This window comes from Agelaius phoeniceus, chromosome 15 (assembly GCF_051311805.1).
Source record: "Agelaius phoeniceus isolate bAgePho1 chromosome 15, bAgePho1.hap1, whole genome shotgun sequence".
NCBI lineage: Eukaryota > Metazoa > Chordata > Aves > Passeriformes > Icteridae > Agelaius > Agelaius phoeniceus.
In genome coordinates this window covers 14,855,362-14,882,828 of record NC_135279.1, presented here as the reverse complement: position 1 = coordinate 14,882,828, position 27,467 = coordinate 14,855,362, and the positions used below count along the sequence as shown (strand labels likewise).

Genomic DNA, 27,467 nt, shown 5'->3' with positions numbered 1-27,467 from the left:
GACAGCAAATGCTATCAGTTTTCTGAAATTGAGATGTAATTCAATACCTAGCAAACACTTTCTTGATTTGCTCATATGAACCACTTCTAATTGTGACTCCAACAAATGCACTGCTATTAGCTGAAGCCAAAACTAAATCAAAGAAACAACATTAGCAACAAAAAAAGTTGCAATACCTAAAAACTTGCTGAAATGTGATAGGACCTTTTAAATAAAGGGTTTATACATTCAGTCAACAAATAAGTGCAAGTTATAAAAGAGATTATTAGCTCACTACTCTTGAAAAAGCTAGCAAATAAACTTAAGTTCTGTTTTCACTGTTATCTGTGGAAACTGTCCTTCAACAGTCTAAGGCTATCCAGGGAGGAAAGTGTTCCCAGTATGATCAGTTCAGAATTTATTCATTCAGATTCTGACCACTCCAAAAACATTTAAGCTATATTTTGGATATTTTGGATATAGCACTTACTGCTAACTAAGTTCCATTTAATGGTGCTTAGCAGAAGGACTGTAAGTGTAGGAGTCTTACTGAAAGATGGCACAGGTTTAACAGATTTTAAAGTGGATCAGATGAAGTAAAAAAATGGAATCACAAGCCAAGCAAGCAGCTCAGGCTGGATGTAAGGAAAAGCCTCTCCCTCCCATGGACAGGCAAGCAGCAGAACTAACAGGTTGCACAGTCTGTCCTGGAACAACCTGCTCTGACCTCAGAGCTGACCTCATGCTGAGCTGGAGGCTGGACTGGACACATTCCCAGATTCTTTCTAAGTATTCTTCAACTATTCTAGGATCCTTGATTGCCAAATCTGCTAATCAGAGGTAGTGCAGCAGGAGCTTGGTGCACTGCAAATGACCAGCTTGTAAAGAAACTACATATAAGAAGAAACTATATATAAAGATATATATATATATAAGCTACATATAAACTATATATAAACTATATATATAGTTTATATATAGTTTATACAAAGAAACTATAGTTTATACAAAGAAACTATAGTTTATACAAAGAAACTATAATGAAAACTCAGGAACTGAACAGAGAAGACAAGGGTAGCTAGTAAGTGCCACAACACAAAAGAAATTTCCAGGAGATCCTGAATCTCTGCAAAATGGATAGAGACTGTCAGAAAGTTAGGAACAAAGTTACATATATGCCTGTAAACATAAATGACGACATTTTTGGGGCTTGTCATTTTTTTATCCATGGACTCAAACATCAAGGTGTTCTATATCAGAAGAGATGATATCAAACTCATTACTCCAAAGACAGATAGGTGAAACACATTTCTCATCATTTTAATCCCTAGAACTTGCACAGCATCTGTAGTGAGGCATAAAAACTGTTTCCCATACATTTAACCTGTATGGAAATACACATAGAGTAAAATTTCTCTCTTCTGGTCTGCACTCTGCTCCATCCCTGTGTTCCTTTCCAGATTCTCTGAGTGTGTGCAGGATATGCTGAAGGAATGATTCAGCACCAGCTAAACCCCACATTTCTCTATAGCACTGTGGATGCCATACACCAAGCAAACTCTTGGCACTAAAACACACCTGCATTCCTCTCCCTACCTGAACTCTGCAGTTACAGCAGAGTTCTACCCATGGCAACACTTGGTACCACAAGTTCTCTGCTCTCAACCTGCTCTGTATAAATGACACTTTGAATAAGGATTCAGAACTTTAACAATCTGTAACAGACACAGTAACAGCTACAACTAATTCAACATGAAGATGAACATATTTAGACAAACACATTCAACCTTTAACTAATCTGCAATGACATGTAGAAATACAGATTCCAAATCAGCAGCATGTGAGAAATTCAGCTGGCAACTCTTTCCCCATAACTTAAAAACCATTCTTAAAAATAAGGCTTGAAAACACTTACACTTCAAAAGGTATCAGTAGGCAGTGCTGTGCTAACAGGCTGCTCATAACAGCAAAGTTCAAAGTCACATCACATTATGTGACATCTCAGCCACTTTTCACCTCTCACAAGGAAGATGGAAGGTTCTTTGCACGTTCCAGTCTCACATCTGCCAGGATAAACATACTTATTGCACTCACTCCTTCAAAATTATATCCAGCTCAATTTTAAGCTATTAGATGTCCCTTTGAACTGTCTGACAGTTAGCAAATACAAAAATTCCTTTGGGGTAGCTTTCAAAGTTACCAGGAGCAACTGGATAATAAAACCGATACCTAATGAGCTTTATTTCAAAAGCAAAGTAAGAGACTAAATTGAGAAAAGTCATTGGCAAGAGGAGTCCTGCCTTCCAAAGTACATTTTTAATGTGTCCTCATATAGAAAATAAATCCCTAGGATTTAAGGTAAGTGTTATGGGTATATTAATCACCAATTACACCTGACTTCACATGCCAGGGATGCCATTTGATCAATAATCAGGAAGCATAGAGGAGATCATAACAAGTTGCACCAAACACTTTAAAGAGGAGGGGGAGCAAACTATATTGAATTTAAAACTCCTCCACACCAGCCTTCAGAGGTCACTTAAAGCTTCCTACCAGAATGCAAAATGCCTGCTGCTGTCTATAACTCATTTAAAACCCCCACAACACATATTTTGGTGAAAGAATCAAGTCTTTGACATAATTTGTCTCCCATATAGAGCCATTCCATATTCTTTAAACATGAAAAAGGCAGGGCTTCTTGCATAGACCAAATTTTCTTATTGTACTGAGGGAACAGCTGAGGCAGAAGGTACAATTGGTTTCCTCCAGTTTTTAGAGCTAATTGCTCTCCAAGCTTCAGTAATCCCAGTTGTACTTGGCAATATAAATTAAGATTGGATCCATATTTGATATGTACAGAATCTCCTAAAAGGACTTAATATATACAGCTGATCAATTATTTACAGGGTATTTTCAGATGTGAACAATGTTGAAGTGTCAAGCTACATGGAAATTCAAAGGTTGTTTAACTCTTCTTAGCTATATTATTTCCTTTTAAAAAAGGTCAAACTTTCCATTAATACTAATATGAAAAGTATCAATAGATTTTAGTAAGAAAACTCATTTTTTTGTGTTAATTAGTTTGGTTAATATTAATGCTTTATGTCTATATTTTTTGACTGGCTGCAAGCTAAACTCAGCTTGTTGATTATACAGGAGAATTACTTAATTTTGTAATGTAATTCTAGGACATTATTGATAAATAGAAGAAAAGGAAAAACTAATTAGGTTTTAGAAGACCCCTACCAGTTAAAATCATCCCATATGAGGATGAACATCCAAGATATTCTGAAAAACACATTGAATCAAAATCTGTTTCCAAAAATGGAAAAAACCCAGTATTTGTAGCAAGGTAGACCTGACCTCAGCCCAAGCCTGCAGGTGGACTAAAGTAGATATAAACCTGTAGTTGCTTCCTTGTAACTTTGAAAAACCAGCTAAAACTATTTCACTAGGACATCATATAAAATATGAAATTCTTGTACTATCTTAGGACAAAGAAAAGTTTATTGAACCAGTATATGAATTTCTGATTCTAATACTAAGGTATCATTGCACAAGTTACATAAGGAAAATGAGCCAAATGCTTGTTTAACATCAGCAATTCACTGGCATGGGAAAAGGAGAAAAAAATTTAGAAAATGGTGGAAGATTGCAATTGAAAAAATAGCTAAAAGAAAACTTTATGTTGTAGTTGATGATTTAGGCTCATCACTGGATGCACCCTCAGCAAGGCTGCAGATGGCACTGAGCTGGGCAGGAGGGCTCTGCAGAGGGACCTGGCCAGGCTGGATGGGTGGCCCAAGGCCAGCAGGGGAAGTGCCAGGACACTGGGGTGCAGGGGACACCTGAACATGAGCCCAGGTGTGCCCAGGTGGGCCAGAGACCAAGGGCACCTGGCCTGTCCCAGCCAGGCTGTGGCAGCAGGAGCAGGGCAGGGACTGTCCCTGTGCTGGGCACTGCTCTGGGCACACCTTGAGGGCTCTGCCCAGTCCTGGGGCTCTCAGCAAGAAAGGCACCGAGGGGCTGGAGCCAGGCAGGAGAAAGGAACAGAGCTGGGAAGGGGCTGGGGGAGCTGGGGGGCTCAGCCTGGAGAAAAGGAGGAGCAGGGGGGACCTTCCTCCTCTCCAACTCCCTGAGTTGCTCTCTTGAGTAGCAGAAACTGCCTCAGGGGGTGTCCAGTTCTGGCCCAGGCTGCCCAGGGCACCGGTGGAGTCACCATCCCTGGGGAGATTTAAAAGATGGGTGGATGTGGGGACATGGTTTAGTGGCAGACTTGGCAGGGTTATGTTTAGCTGGACTCATTCTTAAGGGTCTTTTCCAACCTAAACAAATCTCTAAGTCTGTGATGAAGCAATTCACATTCTCACACCTCTTTCCATGCCCCAGGAAAGCTCAAGACAGACAAGGGGGAGACATGGAGAGGGGAAGATGCCTATTTAAATACTAGCTGCTTTCTTTTCTGCTTGATAAATAATGTAAGAGCATTGCCAACAATCTATTCTTAATTGTTCAAAAGCATGAAAAATCCCAACTGTTCTGACTGTTTTTATTCTAGCTGTCCCAACTTTTATTAGAACACATAAAACATTAACATACAGTTTGAACATCTTGCATTTTCTTCATCAAGGTCTGTCAAAAGATTTAGTATTATGCATATTCATCAATCCCAAATTCCAACCCACTTCTTGGAGAGGTTCCCTGGCAGCACCTTCCTGCATAAGGACAGGTAGATCCATTGTTGTCCAAGATTAAGGAGTTATGTGTTTTCTATTTTGGGTTTAAGTTGGATTTTTTAACCCTTCTATTCACCTTCTTCCCTTTGGAAGATACTTAATGATTTCTTACGTAGCAGGTAAATGAAATTCAAACTCTTAAGTCATTAATGCTATCATGTCATTAAAAAAGACATTTGGGTCTCCTTCAGCAAAGATCACAGACGGGTTTCATTCCTGACTGCCTCATACATGCAGCCAAAATGGTAATAAAGATTTAACACTGCTTTTGTCTCCCTTAGGAAACACTTCTCTTGATTCCCTGGCATGCCTGTAGTCATATCCATCTGTTAGGATGGCTTGATGCCCACTTAAAAACTGGCATGCCAATTTAATAAGGACATAGGTGTCATCTGAATACAGATTTAGAACAAAGCCTTAAAAATAAAGCCAGTGAACAACATTCTTTCAATGAGGTGAGACTTCTGATGGCAGCCAGTACTCAATTAAAGCATTGTGCTTCTTCACAAAGGACATCTGTTCACAACTGCAGCAATCTTCCTGTTAAAAGTCTTCCCTCTTTGTAATTTGCAATTTAACTCTTTGGTTTACTGAGGAGCCCAAGAGGAATGATTTTAAAATGGTATACTTTTCATTCATTGCTGAAACTCAATTTAAATTTCACAGCTTAGATAAGAGCCACAGAAAGGAAGGTACCACAGGTTGTCACTATCATATTTTCTGAAAATTCCCTTCACCAGGATTTCTTCTCCTGCAAATCTGAGAAGCCTCAGAGAAAAATGAAAACAATAATTATCTGATTTGCTTCTCCTGTGTTTTGCTGCTTTGGAATGTGGTTGGAGATTGGTCATTAAGTAAAAACAATTCACACGTTGGATAAACAATCACTGTCCAGCTGTGTTGGGGCTCTGGAGAGTCACGAGTTTTCTGTAAGGATCCTTTCTCTATTCTAGAATAGGATAGGATAGGATAGGATAGGATAGGATAGGATAGGATAGGATAGGATAGGATAGGATAGGATAGGATAATAAATTAACCTTCTAAGAACATGGAGTCAGATTCAATCATTTCCTGCTTTGTCCTGGGGACCCTGAAAATACCACAGCAGGTCACCTACAGATTCTGACAGCACTGCAAGATGCAAATTCTCTTTGTGCCCTGGACTCTAATAGGAACATGAAGGGAGTTGAAACACAGGATCCTCAGCAGCACTCAGCAGCTGCTGGCAGCTCAGAGTCAGCAGGTGAGGCAGGACACAGAGCAGGTCCTGTACCCAGAGCACAGCACTGACCCCAGGAGCAGCTGCACTGGCCTGCACCTGCCAGCTTCCAGGTGTGTGTTCAAGTGTCCCCCTTATGAGGGCTGAGCAGTGCCAGGCACTCCAGGGCAGCCAGAATTTGCAGCACAGCCCTGCTCTAGCCAAGAGAGCATTCCCAGCGCTCGGTGCCTTTTCCAGCTTGCAGGCATTGCAGGCTGCCAGGCAGACACAGCCTTGTCAGCACATCCACATCCTTTAGGTCCCTTCCAACCCAGGCCATCCTATGATTCTGTGAATTTTCACATTTCCTCATCTCGTTTTACTGACACCCAATATGTGTCATTATCAAGTGCTTTAATATGCTTTTGATATCTCTTTCTATTTGATGTAATTGTAAATCATGTTTTACACATACATTTCGAAGTTCATTGTTAAAACTAGTTCACCTAACTTGATTTCCCTCCATACAACAGAATTTAAAAAAATGTAACTACAAAAATGCCATAATGGGTCAAGTCTAACAAAAAGTTATCAGTTGCAATATCAAGTATGCCTCCTACTCATCCATAAACAAAAGTAATGGCTTTAATCCACATATATTCATCACAAATGTATGCAGATAAATACCTGCAGATATGTTTATGCCATATTCATCTGTACCAAAACATTGCAGCAATAGAACTGGCAAAAGATGAATGCTTGAAATACAGGACTTGAAGTGATGTTTTAGAGGTAATGTATGCCTTAAAAATGCCCCAATAAATAAATAAGCTAAATGCAAAATTCAAGACTGAATCTACAGGATAGACTGCGTTTCTATACAGAACCTTTTTAAAGGAATATATATGATCAGTGACTAATTTCCATTTTTCCCAGTAGCTAAAAACAGCAGAGTCACATGCATGAACAATCTCCAAATTCAAGCATTTTAAAAATGTTTCAAATTTGTGCTGAACACAGGGAAGGGGAAAAAAAAATCAGAGAAAACCCCCACAAAACCCCAAAAATTTAGGCTTAGGAACTCTTGTCAGTAGGAACCAGATTTTAAGATCATAACAGTAAAAATCAATATCCGTAACTCAATCCTGACCGTAATAATTAAACTGAAAGATGCTTAGCCAGAAATTACTCCTACTTATGCCTTTTTTTAAAAACCTTTTCTTAATAATCCTGAAGGTAAAAATGCTACACTATATCAACCCAAACTAGCAACAATATTCAATTTGTGAAATGAAACCAAGTGTTGCACAGGTAAAACTCAGTAATGTACAAGAGTGTTAGGAAATCAGTGTGGTTGGGGGTGTGTGCAAGTACTTCTCGTGTTTAAACAGTAAAAGAATAGAAAGAGTTCTTCAGTAAGGAAAAAAATTGCTCCAGTCTCAGCATTTCTTCTGGCATCTGGCAAATTAACCCCTGGTGCTAACATATGTCTGTTGCTGCTGTTCTTCCAAAATCAGCAAGTGGTTTGCATATGCTGAACATGCAGCAGCCGTGTCTGCAGCCACAGCAAGCACAGGGCCTGCATTTCCAGCCAAGACAAACCCAATTCCCACCCTGCCAGTGACCATCTGTGTGCCCTACTTAGAGCTCCTGCTCTTTGGGGTGATCTCAGCTCTGCTGCAGAGCAAACCCATCTGCAGGGCTGGACCAGGAGGGGATGCAATGTCCAAAGCACCACTATCAAACATACACATTTCATCGTGTGTTGAAGCACTTTATATTCATTTCTCACCAATTAAAACCAATTTTCTCAAGGCTATTCATTTACAAGCTCCAGCATAACATTGAGGCCTCAGCCCTCTTCACAGAGAGCAGCAGGCACAAGTTTCCCAAGGATTTTTCCTGGGAAAGGCAGTGAGAAGCTCAGAGAAGAAAAGAAAAAACACTTTTTATCTCTATTCACTGCTCCTGTTGTTTTTGCACATGTGGAATGTGTTATAGAGATTGTTTACAGAGAGCAATTTACTTAATTAGACACAGGTGAAAATGGTTTTGAGTGATTAGCCAATCACTCAAAGCTGTGTCCTGGCAGTCTCAGACATCCAGGGGTTTTCTTTAGTATTCTTATCATATAGTATCTCTTTAGTATTATTGTAATGTAGTATTAGTGTAATATAGTATGGTTTTAATAAAGCAATTGTTCAACTTTCTGAATCATGGAGTCAGATGCCAATCATTTCCTGCGTTGGAGGCTCCCTGCATTCGATATAATGTCAGTAAATATTCCAGGCCCAGCTTAGAATAAACATCTAGCTCTGAATAGTGTAAACTCAGCAACACTAACTACAATAAAAACTCCATGTGATTTATGAACAGCTATATCTTCATTTGTTATTTTCTCAGAAACAGAAAGATGGTGGGAGAATTTAGGCAGTAAGTTTCCTAAAAATAAACAAATGAAACAGTAACTCCGGAAAAGTAGTTTTACATAGAAATTAAACGACTCTAACAAATTCTCTTCACAACAGGGAGAGAATAATCCATTACATCCTACTAAACAGACTGACAGATATGACAGGAGACAGTTTCTTACATCATAAAAGAGACTCTAAAATCCCATTAGAGGTATTTATATGAGACAAGGCAACCATTTCTGTCACTTTGACATTTTAAAATAACAAAATATCAAGTAATCTAAAAGCAAAGTGTCAAAAATTAAGCAGATCTTTTGCCCTCTGACCAAAAACGACTTGATATTTTCTAAAGGCAAAACTGTATAAAAGTCTGCTCCCACATCCTGTTAGAACATTCCTAAATGCCACGGTGAAAGTGCCCAAGCAGTGGAAAGCATCCATCATCCTGCACTCAGCCCCTCAAACACCTGCACCCCCATAACCTCTCCAAGCTGTGTTATAGTAGCAGAGTGGGAACAAGAAATCAATGCCTCTACAAAAAATGGCAATGTAATTTAAAGGCTTCTAAAAATGCTTTAGTGCTGCAAGGCCTTTGAAGATCAATTACAGCAGAGGTGCACGGGACCATTTCCTATCTGATGAAAGCACTCCATGGGTCTACAGTGGAAATTTTGAATGCCTGGGAATACCTAGCAATAAATTCAGTTTACCCTCAAGGTTTCCAACTTCAGGGTCATGTGTGACTTATTTAATAAAGGCAAATTTCACTGACTTTTAAAATTTTTTTCTAAAACACTTTCCCATGTTTTCACAAGTCTGCTTCTTTAGAAAATGCTGTGAATATCAATGGGTCAAAGAATAGAAATGTCAGTATTGCAATCCAATTGAATTATAAAAATAACACCTCTGGGAACGGATGTAAATTAATTGAACAACTGCAATGAACTACCTGGAAAGAGACTAAAGTCTGGGGGAAAAAATGGATAATCTGAAACATACCAAATTAATAGACTTCACTGTAATTAGCAGTGTAGTTAAATATATTCAGTATTCATGGCAGAAAAAAATAATACCTGTTCTAGATAAATGTGAACTTTAGTTAATGATACTGTTGGCAATCTTACCTTAATTATCATGCTGCATCCTAGTCTGAGATAGCCTACATGTGCTTTCATTCTTGTTAATGACCTTCCAGCTCATTGAGTGCAGTAATGAATCAGGCGGTGTCTACACCTCACACACACTTGGTTCTCTACCCAATTAATTTGAAAATCAATTGTATTTAATATACAGCAAAAAAAGCACCTTTAGAATCTTCTATTTTAAGCCACAGCAATGTAAATGAAAAGAGATTTGTTTGCTATTTACTGTGTGCAGTATTACAACAGCACAGTGCAGAAATGTTTCCATACCACTATAATATTATATATGATACAATAATAGATCTAATAATAATGTAATGATATTAAATTTTATATTACATAATGATATAGATACTTAATTGTGTATTGGCCTTTTCACATTCTTCAGTGCCTGCACTTAAACATGATGTGGACTATGATATTATATATAGGAGATATATATAAACATATATATACATATATGTAGAGAGAGAAAGAGAAAGAGAAAAGATATATAAACATATAGTATATATACTATATTGCCCTATATATACTATATTACCCCTCTGGTAATTACAATATTAAGGTTGAAAACAAAACATAAATGCAAATAATCAAAAATAGCATTTAGACTAAATAAACCCCTTGTAATTATTTAAAGGATTATTTTCTGCTGTTAGTAATTTAGGGGCAGTTGGGTGAAAGGAAAGGTGTAAAGATCATTACTAAACAGAGAAGCTCCAGTATTAAATACCCTAAAGGATACTTGAGTGACATCCCTGAGGCAATAGGAGCATTGTCAGCTGGCCATTCTGTGTTAGAGGAATGGCAGCTTCATGGAATGGTCTTAGGAAAAGGAAAATATATTTGCAAGAGTCTATTTGGCCCTGACCAGGTTGCACCAAGGATGGTCTAAAGGTGTGCCTGCCACTTCAGTAAGAAAAAAATAAAATAAAAAAGCAAAGTTGTTAGTTTCAGGCATTTTAAATTCTGAAATAATGACAATTCTAAATCCTACATTACCAGCAAGGAGCTGTTTTATTCTGTCACTTCATCAAACTACTGACGTGCAAAATGTTTAAATGAATATTTTCTAGTTAGCAAAAATATTCTCTTGTTAGTACTATAATAACATAAGTCATGATATTGCTAAAACAATATGTCATGATTAAGCTAAAACAAACAGGGTATATTTTAGTTTTATTTTAAATGACAGCAACTTGATTTCTCTATTTTGGGCAAATGCTTCTTCAAAGGACTTCTCTTGTTTTAATCTAATACATGAATAAAAAAATCAATCAATTTATCCAGATTCCTCTAAAAGGAGTACAATTAAGTATTATTATATAATTATATACCAAGTATTACTATATTAAGTATCACAGTATAAACATTTTAAGGTAGACCTTGCACATGTGATCCCCACAAGCACATAAACAAGCAGTTAATTTTTACATATTATTTTGTGGATACACTTTAGCTGCCAATTACTAATGCAAGTTTGGATCACAATACCCAGATATGCAGGATATAGGTGAACCAGCAGGGCTGGCAAATCAATCCAGTGTGATTTGCTGCCTTCATGCTCTCAGCTGCTTGGTTCTGCTGTCAAGTGTCTGATGTTAGCAAAAAATGGTGGAGAGCTTTTGGGCAATACATTTTTTTAATCTACAAATTTAAGACTAAATGAATCCACTAACTACCTGTCGGGGAAAAATTAAAATGTATTAATTATCTGGTCAGCATTATGTAAAACCCACCATTTATTGGTTTTATAAAAGGTCCCCAGAATTAGAAATCCTCCTAGGAAAATTTCTTATTCATTATTACCTAAAAAATACAGAAACAAAACCGTGTCCTCTTTTTAGAATTCACAATGCATCCTGAGGTAGACATATCCCACGACAGACCAGCTATTTATTTCAAGACATCAGACAAGCTGCATTTACAAGCAACCAGCAATCTATTATTATTATTTATCTGCAGTAGTAAAAGCTTTAGAGAGTATTTTGCATTAACAGACCTCAGCTAAAGGAAGGGCCTGTTAAACACATGAAACAAGCACCACACTAAGCAGACTATAATGAAAGATTCTTGGGAATGCAAACCTCACTCTTTTCTCTTCTGGAACACACAGAGGGGTAGAAAAAGGAGCTGTAGGATGAACACTAGTGAATAGAACTGTGAAGCACATGGTTGTTGTATGCTCAAATGTTTTCCTTCTGAATATTTATTAGGGTTTATTCCTTATTATACAAGCCTGGGATCTGCTGTCCTGACCATCACTCCTGATCTGTAAACCAGTAACAACTGAGCTTCTTTAACAAAAAAACTATTGAACAAAAAAAAAGTTTATAGCTTACACCTAATTTCTCAGTATTAAACACAGGGTAGCTGACTGAACTCTAGCAAGATGAATAGTTCAGGAGAATGCCTTATTTGTACCCAAGAGTCTTTCACTCTTGTGAGAAGGTATTTCTCCTTCTGGTCTCAATTCTGCTCACCACAAGCAACACAGATAAAACTGAGTCTGGCACTTCTGATTTTAGAAGCAGCAGCAGTAAAGGCACCTCATACTGCAATGATGTAAATGATTTCTGCTTGTAAAACAGAAATACAGTCAACTACCAGAGCAAACTGGGAATGCAGGACTAGAACTGTTTGAAAATTAATTAGAATCTGCTCTTAATAGTTTGGATCAGTGTATGGAGATACCTAAGATGCAGCTGCCTGTGTTTCACCAATTCAAAGCAAGTGTGAATTTACACATAGTTAAAAAAATCACAGCTGTTGACCATGAAACTATTAACATAAAGATAGGTTAAAATATTACTTAATTTAATCTAAACATTAAAACCACCTACATTATTTTCTTGACTTTTTTCCCCAGGAAATCTACAATGGACTTAAAACACAGCAGACACAGCGAGTTATTGTTAAAGCTTACAATATACAATTCAGTCTCAATGGAATACAACACAGGTCTGAAAATAAAGTGTAATTTTTATCTGTCCTGGCTAGTTAGAACTGCATCACTCTCCTGGCAACTCAGAACGAGGTGAGCAAAGCAATCCTCTCTCAATCTACTCAAACACAGCACTATTTGCAACCCACTATTGTACTGTCAGGTTCCTGGAATCATTATCTCTAAGCTGTCAAAAATTGGAACTCATCTGAGGAGTCTGTGTGCCTTTCAGGTTCTGAAGGTTATCTACACAGCAAAAAGGTGCAGAGAGAGGAGCAGCCATCCACTCCACAGGAGAGGAGTCAGAACACTTGACACTGAGCTGAAACTAATCATGTAAAACTTGGCTATTCTGATAGGATTTCTTCAGCAAAAATTCATTTCTTGTGATAATATGAAGGAAAACGGAGCACAATGGTGATAAGGGCATTTCAGTATCATTAACGCTCCTGAGAGCTGAGAAAGACACTAAGTTCTGGTAGAGGCTGAGAAGCATTGTAACTCCTGTGAGTGGAAATGCTGCATTGCAGCTCAGTGTCCACAGCACAGATATTGTTTTGCCCTCTTCACAGGCAGAGGCCTCATTGAACATCTGTGTTCACAGGTTTCACTTCCTGTTCCTATTCCATTATAGACCTTCAAATGAGTTGACAGGGTACATAGCTCACCCACCTAACCACTATAACATAAGAAAACCACACAAAAGTGTTCCTCTGAGCCCCACCTGTTCCTTGCTCTAGACCAGCAGTCACACTTTGCACAGCTCTTGCCATCCTGTGCAAAGAGCTGAATCCCCTCCAGACCCCAGGCTCCTGGCATTCACACTCTTTCACTATTTGTTTCACTCCATTTCAAATGTGAATTGCACAACATGTAGGTCACTGAAAATTTTCACACATTTATTTGAAGCCTCAGAGGCATTTTGTATTTACCTTGTTTTTTAAAAAGGTTGCTGCGTACGATTTCCTTCATGGACTGCACTTTCTGCTTCTGTAGTTTCACTGGTGGAATGCAAGTGTAAAATTCATATAGTAGTTGGCTGCATGAAAAGGAAAAATGCCATAAATACCATACAGATGAATTCATCAGGTGTTAATAAGGACAGAAAGAGCAGAAGATCACATATTTCTAAACATTTATCACTTTTTAAGACTTATATTTATTTATATCTCACGAATATTGACAAGAGACCAGTAACAAACATATCCAGGGACCCACCAGTGTCTTGATCAGTAGGAACTGGTGTAGCTTTGTGGAACTAAACTGATCTACAAGAATTAATTACTGACATCTAGGAAATGTTCAAGAGTGACTCACCTCAGTAACTTGGCATCAAAAACCATTTCAACATCATGAAGAACTGATGGGATGTACTTCAAGGCAGCAACCTGTGTTGACAGACAGATCATGTTAATCCTGTGTGTTTATACTTGCACATGAACAGCACAGAGCACACCACTGAGACACAAAACAAACTGATAAACTTGGACTTCTTTCCCCAGACTGAAATTTTACATCACACTTGAATAAACTTCACCACAGAGCTGCATATGCTGAGGATATACAGAGGAACTTAACTGCCATAGTTCCAAGTGGATCTGACTCTCTTTGTGAGAGTTAGACCAACCCAAGCAGAGGGGGTGCAGGCTTTGTAGATTATCTCCTTGCAGACCACTAAAAGTGTCACTATGATGCAAATAAGTAAACCAAGCACTGCTCACAGCAGAAGCTGTAGCAATTCCATGCCAGAAATGTGCCATGCAGGAGGCAGAAGTTGGGGTAGCAGTCACCCACCACCCCGATGCCACCCTTCCAGAATAGGTGAAAAGGGGTGGTCATGTCCCTACCCAACCATCTGCAGCCAAGCTGTGGGGGGGTTTATATCCTCCTATCAGTTCCTGTTTTGACAGCATTGTGGGATAATCAAACCCTACCCTGACAAGGCTAAGAGACAAGTTACTCTTCTTACATGGACAAGAAAACTTCAGCAAGCAATTTCAGGCTCAAAATCCCCACTAACACTTATGGCTAATATGCATAAAAACTAACTTGCAGTACTTTACTTCACTGTGCAGCTTTAGGGTGTAAACTCCTACTAACATCTTGCTAAAAACTAAATTACAGTGATGTGAAGCCTTCTAGTACTGATCTATCTGATAGAAGCCTACCTAGGTTCAATATTTCTCTTACCTGTACACAGCAAGTTCCCTGTTAAAAACTCAGTCTCTTTCTTGAGAGTAGGGGGCTTAGAATGAAGACAATTAGAGCACAGCTCTTTGGCTCTCTTTTAGACCTTTTAGACAGAAGAAAGCCATAACTTTATTTGTATGAGCTTCCACTGCAGTAGCCAATTAAAAAAGAAAACAACCAAAAAATTTATGTCTTGATTGAAAAAGAGAGCTTAGTCTGCAGCACGAGTGAATACAGTACTTCAAAGAGACTCAATGCTGGTTTATGAGAGCTTCAGATATAGTCATTCTCCTGCAGATCTCATCCCATACTCATACACAGACCTAGAAAGGTCAAAGGAGTGTTTAAAACCTGTTGCAGCTTCAACAAAGAGATTTTACCTTCTACTGATCTTGGGGAATCCCTGGGCTATTTAAAGCACCCAAACAAACACCTGTGTTGGGCTGGGAACTGCCTCCAGCTTTAATTCAAGCAGCAGATACTGCATGAAGAGACTGCACAGCAGCATCTGAATTTCATTTTAGAGCAGTTCACAGGTACTGTAAAGGCTGTTTGATAAAAGATAGAGCCACCAGTGGCTACAAAATATTTCAAGCAGTACTTCACTGACACCTGGACTATTGTGCTGTCTGACTTTCCCATATTCCCTGTTCTTGCATAGGAGGGAAGGGTAGAGATGCAACCTCTCTGCAGATCCACAGTTCCAGCTGAAGTACAATAATGAGTATATCCTCTGCACTATTTTAGACTCCTAAGTTTCATTTGCAATAATTGCTTCAAATGATGCACTATGGACACAATTGAGCACTGCCCTTAATGAAGTCATGAAAATCTCCTAGTCAGCAGTACAAGATGTTCTGCATTCTTCAAACCTTAAGAGATTAGTTTTTTAAGGAGGATACAGATAAACCCACAGCAGTGCAGAAAATTATTTCTTACATATACAATGTACAGTTAAATTTATTTTAACCTTTACTCCTGACCAAGCTTATTTTTAGCTGCCCTCTTTTTGCAGCATTACATTATACATATTCATGAAATTCCAGTGCCCATGAGATAAAAAGTACATTCGAAGAAATCACTGGTGCTCTGTTTCTTAATCTAATTTTACTTGCTATCAAGGCAACTTTAAGAAGTTACTGTGCCATCCCTCTTTGTGCACCACAAGCAAAGCATCACTATCAGGACCTTTCTAGGCTTATTCTCATAAGAAAAATGTCCTGAGCTGCATAAAGTCCTTAGGATCTGCTGCAGCAGTAGGGTGGGTCAAAATTGTGTAGGGAAGAATGAGAGAAAGACAGCAGCTTCATATTCCATTATTTTTCATATTTTTCAATGCCACAGACAATTTCTTTTTCTATGTTTCAGTGACCTTGAGAAGATGTCATCTAAGGTTTCTGAAAGCACGCACAGCACAGGGAGCTGTGTTTTCTCAAATCAGTGCCTAGGAGCGAGCTGGGGAGAGCTGACATTTGCAGCAGACAGGACCATCTGTAGGTCAAACGTGGAGTGTCAGCTGGGGAACAGAACAGTTGGGAAAGGAGCAGGGGCTTGATTTGTAAATTAAGGTTGAGAGCACAAGCTGGTCAATGAAAGGGCACACTCACAGATTACAAATCAGAATTCAACAGTAGGACAATCTAAAAAACATATAGTCTGAAATTTAAAATTCATTCATTCAGTTTTATTCACAGAGATAGAGAGTGATTTAAACAGGCACAAAACACATCCTCTAAAAATGATGGTTTTTTTCCCTGAGTGCTCAGGCAAAGGATAGAAGGTACTGATACCTCCCCTATTCCTTCACCAAATTCTTTGCAGTTTCTGGAGACTGATTTCCAGGTTTCCAGATTTCAAGGATTGTCTCCCCAAGAAGTACAGTCTTCATGAAAAAAAACCAACTCTCTAAAATCTACAAAAGTCACCAGTAAGGGCTACAGAAGAGCAACTGATAAATGCAACCAAGCTATAACAGTATCCCTGCCAAAAGAAATTGAAGAAAGGTTTATATCTAGTGCCTAGAAAGCCCTACCACTGTAAGGACAGTTTAATTATGAATAATTTGTTCTAAATAATTACAAGAAAAATCTGGAAAAAACTCTTAAAAGGAGGAATCCTTTTAAGGATCCATCTGCACCTTGACTCTTGTACTGGCAAAATTAAACCACCCCAACCTCCACCCCAAGGGCCAGCCTCACACAGCACCATGGCAGGACCTGCACCCAGGCCACCCTGCAGCTCAGATGGCTGCTCTTAAACATCAGCACAGTAGGAATATTGAAATGATAATCCTAATTTACTTCATACAGTGCTGAAGCTGAGAAGCATTCTGTCTGCATCTTTAAACAAAAAAGATAACTTGACCAACTCCAGAAGTTTTTTTAAAAAAAGGCTAATGTGGATTAATATGTACATATTCATTTTGCCAACAATAAATTAAGCTGTTCAAAGCTTATATAAACAGTACTCAAAACAGAACCAGATATCTGCCCTTCCCAAAACTCAGGCACTACACTAAGTCAAAGCCTTAATCCACTTCAGTCAGCTTTGGAACAAGGACTGAAAAGAGATTTTTAACTTTTTGTAAACGTATACAGCATTTAACAGATCAGGAAGTAAGATATCACTCAGTAGATAAAGTTAAATTGAAACAATAAAGTGCTTCTGGCACAGATGAGGCTGTTCCATATAACACATTATTTTATAAAAAATCCTTTCCTGAGTGAATTAATTTTCCACGCAAGTCTGAATGTGATTCTATCAGTAAAAACAACTGGGAAATTACTACTGGCTAAAATACTGAGTTCCAAATTGACCAAAAAAAATAGTAGAGACAAAGAAACTTCAGGTTTTAAAATAATTCTTTAAATCACCTACGGTTAAACCCAATAGGCATGTGGACAAACAAGGATGAAATAAGAGTTAAAAATTCATATTCAAAGCCTCTACATGCTAGTTCAAGTTTCCATATCCTGAAAAACCCAATTTAACTTTCTTCCGGGCTCCTAAAACTTTCTTCTCTGATATCTTGAGACCATAATCTACTTTAACAAATTGAATTGATCCTACCAATCTATGTTCCACTTATCAATGATAATTCCAAGTGTGACAGATTTAAGCTAGTTTTAATATCCTGATTGTTTCTGTATTTTTCCAACAAACTCTCAGAACTTCCCTCTCTGGGTACACAAACTGTAACATCCATGGAGTCCTGTGTGTCTGTAGAATCACTGAATAACCACCTGTCCCTTACCCTGCAAAGTTAATTTGTACTACTACAACATCCATCACTGTCATCTCACATTCCCCAAGGGAAATCAGTGTTGGATTTCGGCAGAGGCAGATTTATGGATTTCTTTCTACTACTTTCTCCTCCCTCTCAGCAGAAATTATCTCCATTTTCTGGCCTGCATCCACCTACCAGAGCAGGAGTCTCAAGTGTCAGCACTGAAGTGTCTTCCAAGCAGGCACAGAAATACTGCTCCCTGTGAGAGCTGGGGCTGCCTATGGAGTTCATGATCAAATGGGAAGGAGTGTTAATTTTATATTTTTTGACCCCATTAAATTGATTTCCAGCAGCCAGCACTCAGCTACTGAGCAGCTGGACACTGCTCATTCCATGCCTCTCCTATCAGAGGTTTGTAACATTGATACAGTAGTTTTTATTTACTGTATGTAAAGCAATCTCTTTGTAGGCTTCTCTCAAAGACACAGCTGTATGAACCATTAGTATTTGGAAAAAGAGCAAAGTTATGCTATAAACCAGTATTTCACATCTGCCATGAAAAGTTCCTGCTAAAAAGAAAAACTTCAGTACCTTATGAAGATTTAGAGACCCAAAAACCCACCAGTGCTTCAGGGTTATGAATAAATAGGACCCATTTTGCACAACTGATGGCACTCATTAGAAATCAAAAATGTTGATTTTCAGTATGGTATTGATCAAAGCATGACTGTTTAATAACTAGTCTGTTTATGAGACACACTGATGTGCTCTTTAAAATGAGTGTAGATTTCTTTCCTTTAGTCCTCCTCAGAGATGCTCAGCTCTGTTTTTAAGGCTCTGGTGTTTCTGAGAACACCAACCAAGGTGCCATGAATGTTTGCCAGTCAGGTACAACACTGGGATTAAACATGGGAAGAGGGAAATGAGGGTAGGCACAGTCACACTCCTCAGTCCATGCACTGCTGTGGTGCCACTGATACTACAACCTGCTCTGAAACACTCCCAGCAGCCTTTCAGGGCCACCACTGCCCCTTGCACACCCAGAAATTGTTAAGAAGTTTTCTGTGAGCCTTTCTTGTCACTCTCAAGAAGAAAGTGTCCTGCTCATCAGAGGAGACCCAGGGAGCTGGACAGTCCCACCCAGCCCCTCTGAGATCAGGCAGGGCAGAATGCAGGGATGTGACACACTCCCCAAAGAGCACCAAATCCTCCAAGAGCTCTTTATTAGGTCAAGTACCATAAGAGCAACCATTATATAAACTCTTTCATTATTGCTTTAAAGATGCTTTTTTTCCTTCAGAAGATTCTCCTGTTTCTGATGCAGTATTCAAATGTATAAACTATTCCCAGGAAAGCTTCTACAGAATTATCAAGTAACAGAGAATCTGATTGATTTTTTAAATGCATTAGAATATTACTGTAACCATGGTATTATATAATTAACTTGGTATTTACTTTTTCATCTCTTTTGCAGTTGCACATTAAACACTCCATGCAAAATGTCAGCTGAACAAATCTCACCACCTCTCATCATCAGCCACCTGAGCTTTTATTCAACACAGGTTTTTCATGGGTTTCCACTTCTAATCTAAGTCATCAAAAGGAATCAAACCACAAAACCAGAGGAAAATTCAAGCCAAATGCATACAATGAGTTTTTAATAAAGAATGTATGAAGCATCAATATTGCAGCTGTCTAATAAATCTTCTACATTTTACAGGAAATCTTGATAGTTTTTCATCTTAATATAGAACTGCAAATTATTTGATATTAGTGATGTTAATAACTCATTTTTTCCCTCATTTTCTTTAAAACCTTAGATTCTGAAGTGTTAGAATAACTGATTAACATGAATGGCAAAAAAAAATTTCTTTTTTAACACTGTAACTCCCAAAGATTGAGACAATAAAATTTATTTTTCCAACTAAGATGGTGAAATCCCTGTTTAGCATTATCTGGAGAAACTCAAGAATTAAACATTCAGGTCCCAGGAGGCTTCATGTCATTTGATTGCTTGAAATATTCCAACATCTGTGCCTTGGTTCTTTCCTTGCCTACATTCACAGAATTTCTGTAAATGTATCTTGTCCTGACCTTTTCAAACTAGGCTCCAATTTATCAGATAACCTGCTCTTCCAACAGAGGGAAATTACAAAAAGACATATTGGATACATTTCCTGAGTGTCTTTTTCTTGATTTGAAAAGAACAAAAAGAAAAAGCCCATGTACAGAAGCCATATAAAAAACCAAATCCAACTGGTTTCCAAGAACACACCAACCTGCAACAAAATGGCAGTTTTATGCTGGCTTTTCATCAGGTTGTTGATGGATTCAAAGAGTCTCCTCATTGATTCTTCAAATTCTGTTTGTTCTTTGCCTTCATATAATCTGTTGAGAGATGCATTAGGTTATCCTTTCAGGTTTCATTCTCCCAAATGCAACAGCTTTAACATTAAATATATATTTCAGAAGCATATCCAATCTTATGTACATAGATATTTCCCCAATGGGTTATAACTGCTATTCACTGTATCATGTGGGAATTCTTCAGTTTGAACACTACAATAAACACTTTCAATTGTTTTAAAAGCCTCTAAACCATGACACCTCCCAGATTGCAGCTTATATAAATCATTTTATTTTCAAAGTAACTTATATGCAAAAAAAAAAAGTTTTGTTTTTTTCCCCACTACAACTGAGCTACTCCAGGATATTTTTCACAAATTATGACAATTTCTATCTTCTGTTGCTGTTGCCACTTTTTCCAAGAGCTATTTTTACTGGCCCCATTAACCAGTCTGCTTTTTGAAAAAAGTCTCTACTTGACACTTAAAAGTTTAAAAGTGCATTTAAATTGAGCTCACTCCATTATTTCTCCATTCCCTGTTCTAAAAGTTGAATCCCTCAGATTATCTCTCCTGTATTGTTCATACTAGCACTTAGTACTAAACACTGCCCACATAAAAAGTAAAAACACTGGTGACATGTGAAATTAGTTATGTGAAACAGCTGTCAAGAGTTAAAGAAAAACAAGCTAAGAAAAAAACAAGATGACAAGAGAATTCTGAAATGGAAGTAGAATAGTGTGAGCTGAGTGTTACCTCTTCTGCTCCATCAGAAGAGAAAAATCTCTTTTTAAAGTTATGTCTTGCAGTGTCATTTGATTTTCTTTTCAATTTGAAATGCAAGACTGCCTACAATAAAAATAATTGTCCAGTGAATTTAGAGTTTCAGACCTCTAGTTAAGTAGGAGTAGATAATGTGTAGTTGACCACCTGAATGTGCAACACATTGCAATAACCTACTTTATGACAGATTGTCCAATGAAGACTTTAAGCTGCAAGACAACATGAGGGATTCAAATGAGGACTAAAGTTCTCACTGAAACAAACCCCATCTGCTTTCTGACCTTCAGCCAGACAAGAAATTTTCCATAATCCTCTACACAATGCTTCCTTCCCCAAAACTCTAATATACCCTTCTGCCATGACACCCATGACAAAAGTATAAGATAAAGTTGTATTCTGTTCTCCTGAGCACCATCTCCTTCCTTATACAGCTTTACACCTTGTTGACCTGTATCCATCTGAAAGCAGTAAGTTCATTGAGACAGTAATATTTCTAAGGTACTATCCATAGCAGCAAATTCCCTCTGAATCTGGTACTTCAACCAAAACATCATAATCCAGTGAGTAAACTTAATTTAAAAAAAAACTTATAAATCGACATGGATTTATTTTTTTTAATGGACAGTGGAATATCAGAGCAAAATTGTATTAGAGTACCCACTGAGCAGAAGACAGCTGGAACAGAACCTTCCTGCTCTGGTGAATGGCAGCCACAAACACAACACCCAACCAATCCCTCTCCCTGCAGGTCTGAGTCTGAGTCTGACCTCCGCCCCTGCCCTCCTTCAGCCACAGAGCAAAGGGAAATCAAAACAAGCTGGAGGGGCAAACCAGATCAGGGTAAATGAAGGAAGGTGAAGTAGAAAGCAACTGAGGAAATGGGTCTGTGTTATATGAGGAGAGTGCAGTTAGCAGTGTGCAATTTCTCTCCTTCCACTTTTCATTTCCTCCACTCTCCCCTCCACCTTTCCCCTAAACCTGAACACCACTTGTAAACACTACACCTCAGTTTGCCTGAGCTACACACACCCAGTCCATGGAGTTCTCCCTGTAAACTCCTCAAGAGGAGGCCCAAAACTCTGAATTCAGAGTGACCATGGCTGCTGCAATGACACTGCTCTGTGCACAGTCTGAGGGGCTGAACACAGTATTCTCAAGGACAAGTCTCCAGCCTCCAGCCATCTGTTGAGGTGTTTGGCCATGCACTGGTCTTAGGCCAAGCCACCTGACACAAAGAATAATCACCTTTTGAAACCTGCTGCTATTACTAAATACATCTCTGGAACTTACACTGAGAATCAGAAAGCAGATTTTTGAATATTCCCTCTACAAAACATCAGCATTATTTATATTTTAAAGCAGTTTCCAGTTTTATTTGTAAAAATAAAAAAACCAGCTCTGTTCTAGAACCAACTTTTTTCAGGTCTCCTATATCTGATATTAGACAGCTAATTAAATGGCAATATATGAGTACTTACTGGGAAAATAATGTCCTTGATCTAACAATGAACTTGAAAACATATTCCAGTGCTTTCAGAGTTCTGAGGATAGGTTCACATTGCTCCCCTCGGCTGGAAGTATCCAAGTATGTCTTCAGAACACTCATTAATTTCCTGAAGTTTAAAAACATTTTTAAAAATTTTCATTATTATTTTTTAATTACCTTCTTTGGCAACTCTAAATATATGTTCGTGCTTGGTCAAGCACATACAGGAAAACAGACTGAGTGTATTTGTGGATTTATGTTGCACAAATTCTGTCAGTATAAATGGAGGAACAAATTCTTAGCTGCACAAGCAAGAGAAAAATCTGAAATCCCAGAAGAGCAGCATGACTTTACACAATCCTGGAAACACCTTTAAAGAGGTTTGTAATACACATGCACAAGGTATCACAAAATATTCCTTCTGCCTACCTCCACTGAGCAGTGATTAAACACCACTGCATGCTCTAATTAACAGCATGTAAATATTACATGTCAATAAAGCAGTACACAGCAACATCTGCTTAAATTATTTATTTTATTTAACCACTTCCATACTCTCTATCTAAAAGCAACTTTTTGCTAAAGACACAGCTGGCTACAAAAGAGCAGAAGTCAATCTAAAACTAAGTCCCTTAATTTGTAGTTATAGAATCATTCTAAGTGATTAAAGCAATACTAATGATGCAATTTTGATCTTAATGCAGCCATAAGAACTAAGATAAGAGTGGTTGGGGTTTTTTTCCTATGTCTCTACAAAAATGGAGACCTGCTGTCCCCTGCCCTAAACAAACCAAGCCAACAGCCAGCTCTCTGTGTAACTAATACACATCCCCAGGCTAACTCACATTTCAGAACCAAAATGCTTTCAGCCTCTCAGCCTCCTGGGCATGACATCCATTGTGTGTTTTCATTTGCTCCTTTTTACAGCTTCTCTGAGTTGGAACAATATTGATCCAACTTGTGTGTAGGGGCAGTTCATGTTAAGCCCTCTCAGAGCTCTCTAACATCCAGGAGAAAGGATGACTCAACAGGAACTGAATATGTAGGTAGCAGTTTGGCCAATCAACCATATCATAACACGGCTGTAATATGTCTGGGACACAGCATTTCCCTCCTAGTTAGGAGTTAGGCCACACATACACTTGTTTATTTCATAAATGATTCTGGAACCAGAGTAAATCCTCTATGATGTGCATTGAATCAATAATGCCAAGAAAACATGTGGTGTGGGGAACAATCATGAAAATTGTTATTTTGCCCTGACCACATTGATTAAGTCATCAGATGCTCCCAGCTAGGTAAGTCTTAGAAATATTTTATGCAAGTAAGGCTGTCCTGAGAGGTTCTGTACCCTTCCTTTTCTTCTTTCACAGTACTGTAAAGCACTAAATTACATGTGCTTGTTACTGATGGAGTGAGAGAGGATTGAAGAAGGGCACATAGTTGGTGCTTGAGCTTTCTGAACCCACTTCAGCTTTACTGAGGTGTGAGAAAGGGCTGATTTTGCACTGCTGCCTTTCAGCTTTAGGAAACTCATAGTCTAGTGCATGATTTTTGTGACATTTAGTGTTGAGTTAGAACTGAAATTCAACACAGACACTAGAAGATAGCCCCAGCTATTCCAGACCTCCAGTTCAGGTCTTCTCTGTACTATTCATATTCCAAATTAAAGTTCTGCTTCAATCTGCCACTCCATTAAGCTGCCAGAACGAGACATCAGGTAGATTAAAAACCCACATCCATCCTCTTAGAGCACATCCCAGAGATCTGCACCAGCTGAAGATGTAACCTTCCTTCATAATTCAGTCATTTTATCCTACCATCATCTGCAAAAGCCTATTCTAAATAAAGTAGGAATCCAGGATTAAATGTGGTGCATAACACTTCTGCACAGTTTTTACTCTTTTCCATGTCTTCCCATCTGGGTGTTGTGTAGAAGCTCCAAAAGTTGAAAACCAATAAATAAATAAAAAATCCACAACGAGTTCATCCATTGGCGTGACCATGTAACAAATACTAAAACTCCATTTCACAGCAGGACATGTAACAAATACCAAAATTCCAGTTCACTGCACTGAACCCCTCCTGACACAACATCAGACTAAAATGCATACAAAGACTTGACAGCTCCCAAACAATTCTTTTTCCTTGAGTTTGCTTGATGTGAAAAAAAAAAAATGGAAACCTATGTAAATGAGCTAAGGAGAGCCTCAAGTCCTCACCTGAGGCATTTCTACTTAAGGGCAGGGATACAAATGGAGAGGCTTCACAGCAAAGCACCTTTTGATAAATTTGACAGGATACAAGTGAAATGCTCAGACACAGCAAAATCCAGGTGACAGAAAACAAATGCCATAGCATCATTTAACCCCAAATCATTTGCTATGTGTTCATTAATTCCACTTATAATCAAATATGTCTCAGAGGCAGATAAGCAAAGAGCAGCATCAAACAACAGTCACCATAAATTACATCAGAAAAGGCACAAGCAGGATTTATTTCTTTAGGTGATGGTGGAGAAAGGAAAAAGGAGAAAGAAGAGAAAACAAACTTACTTGTATGCCAAGGTTGCACTAAAGTGCTGCTGGATATATGCTTCCAAAACAGTGTTAAAGTGCTGAAACTTACGGTCTGCAATGAGCCCTATGATGTAGATCTAAACAGACAGAGACACATTGAGTCACACTGCAAACTTAAATATTCACTTTCTGAAAATATTTCTGGTAATTTACTATTTCAGTTTTTAAAGAAATTTGATTTTCAGTCAATGAGTAATATTCCTCTGTTCTGTAGAGACTTTAATTCTCTGAATTGCAAAACTTGATAGTTCAAAATTCTAAGGTTCTTTACTTTGACAAATAAATTCGTTGGTGCTGATTCTTACCAGTGCATCAAAGACAAGGATGTCATACTCATTACTGTGGGAATGTTCCATCATGATGTTAAACAGGGCATCCAATGTATCCTGGAGAAACTACAGAACATGAAAAGACAAACTGATAACCAATTCAACTTGAAAACCTCACAGGAAAATTTTCTGATACCAGACCTGGTTTCCCTCAAGTTAGACTTTTATTACCTTTACTGAAGCATCACTTAAATTGAGAAAACATTTCCAAGAGTTTAGGCTCTAGTTGCTTTAGTTTTAAAAACCTGCATCCTCAGACACAAGCAATCAATAATACATTCTTAGCTCAAAGCTTATGGAAAAGATAAAAATATTATATAAATGGCAAAGCTTGTTAAAACTACATTCCTTAGTGACACAGATTAGTGGTTGCTAATTTCAATATACATGTTGATTAAAAAGACTTTTCCTGCTTCTGTGGTCTGATTCAAATTCTGCACTAAATCAAAGAAAAGTATCTCAGTGACTTGGGACATGAAGCTTTGTTAAAAAAATCCACTCCTCTTTCTTCCTTTTTGTTTATTGAATTCTTATTCCTTCTCTCCAGAGACATCTAATGTTTATGCTTAAAGGCACAAAGGTAATAGTATATGCTATTTTCCAAAATACTAACAACTTTTATTGATATACTCATTAAGTTAAGAAAGTGTTCTGTGGGGTACATAACACTTTTTGGATTTAATAACTACATGCAAATTAATATTAAGAACTGCAGAGAAAACAGTAGGAATTGTTTGTGATACTTCAGATAGACAAAAGGAAACGGATGACTAGATTGTGGAAAATATTTTATCATTACTATCTTCATCTCCTAGTAATAATCCTGGAATTCTCCCAGCCCAACCATAGGCAATAGCAGAGATCTGAAATTAAAAAGTAGGAGCAAAGCTGGCCAGCCCTGGGAAGGATCCTGCCCAGGTGTTGGCCTTCTTGCCCCCTCTAAAGAAGAGCTTTGCTCATGTCCTTTGCAAGCTAAGAAAGGCATTATGCATGAAGGGGCCTGAAGAATAACTATTATAAAAATAAGGATTTAAGGATTTACCTTCACTACTTCCTCTCCATCCACAATCTTCAGCTTTTCCAGGTTCTCCTGGAGCAGCTCTGGCTTCATGCGCCACTTCAGGAGACCCAGCAAGCCCACTAATGGAAATGAATGGACAGACATTAAACTTAACATCTGATTTACCAATTTGTGCAAAGGTTTTCTTTCTAAACTCCCAGCTGTTTAGAAGGTACATACCATTCTGAGTTAACTTTGTGGAACAAACAAGAGTTGAAATGTAAAATGAATCTCTTGAGCTGACTGAAAGCCCCCCAACAATGCTTGAGCTCCTGACCAAGGTTGCTCCTTTGTTTTCTGTGTGCAGACGTGTAGAAGGCAATGCCAAATAGGTACCAGCATCCTCCATTTTTTTACTGTCCCCCTGAAAAACAACACACCATTCATTACATATTTCACACCACTGGATTTAAAATTATATTTTGTAGTTTTGTACTAGAGAAGTAAATAAAACTGAGGGGCAGGAAGGGACTTTGAGGGGTGACACCCCATGCAGAGTAAAAGCAAGAGCCAATCTCTCATTGAAATGTCAGTGGGTGTAGAACACTGCAGAATACTGAGCATCACCTTGAAGTCTGTACACAGGATATAGACAACATGATTATATTGTCTGCACACAAGTTAAAAGCAGAAAGCAGGACTGAGTAAGGAAAGAATAGCAGTATTATTTTGGTATCCTCATTATAACTTCAAACCTGGACCTTGAACATAAAAGATCAGGGCATGTTAAGACTATATTTTAAACCAGAGAGTATGCTGCAGTAACTAAATGACATAGAATATTGTGTGCTTTTCAGTAGAATGAACAGTACAAAACCAGAAAGCCAACAGAGATTTTTCCCTCCTCTCTTCCATCAACATCTGTGCAGCAACCCCATAGATTTTCTGGGTCTTATCTTAGGATTCCCCAGGCAGGAAAGAACTTTTAGACAAAGACAATAGAAATTATGCCCCTCACTGTTTAAAGAACACAGTGTTTCTTGAACAAAACTCCAGAAAATTTCCCTGATGATGATGTCACTTAAAGCTACAACACTGTGACAGATATGACTCAAT

At 38.2% G+C, this 27,467-nt stretch overlaps 1 protein-coding gene across 1 annotated transcript in view; it reads right to left on the bottom strand.

The window, feature by feature from the left end:
* Nucleotides 1-27,467, bottom strand: part of DOCK2 (dedicator of cytokinesis 2) — a 163,414-nt gene that overhangs the window by 108,850 nt on the left and 27,097 nt on the right. Inside the window, exons 18-25 of the mRNA XM_054642643.2 lie at nt 26,592-26,775; nt 26,394-26,491; nt 25,328-25,417; nt 24,999-25,099; nt 22,436-22,570; nt 20,109-20,217; nt 13,731-13,801; nt 13,346-13,452 (exon numbers count right to left, since the gene is read on the bottom strand). Coding sequence (XP_054498618.2) covers nt 13,346-13,452; nt 13,731-13,801; nt 20,109-20,217; nt 22,436-22,570; nt 24,999-25,099; nt 25,328-25,417; nt 26,394-26,491; nt 26,592-26,775 — 895 coding nt within the window. The remainder of the gene's footprint in view (nt 1-13,345; nt 13,453-13,730; nt 13,802-20,108; nt 20,218-22,435; nt 22,571-24,998; nt 25,100-25,327; nt 25,418-26,393; nt 26,492-26,591; nt 26,776-27,467) is intronic.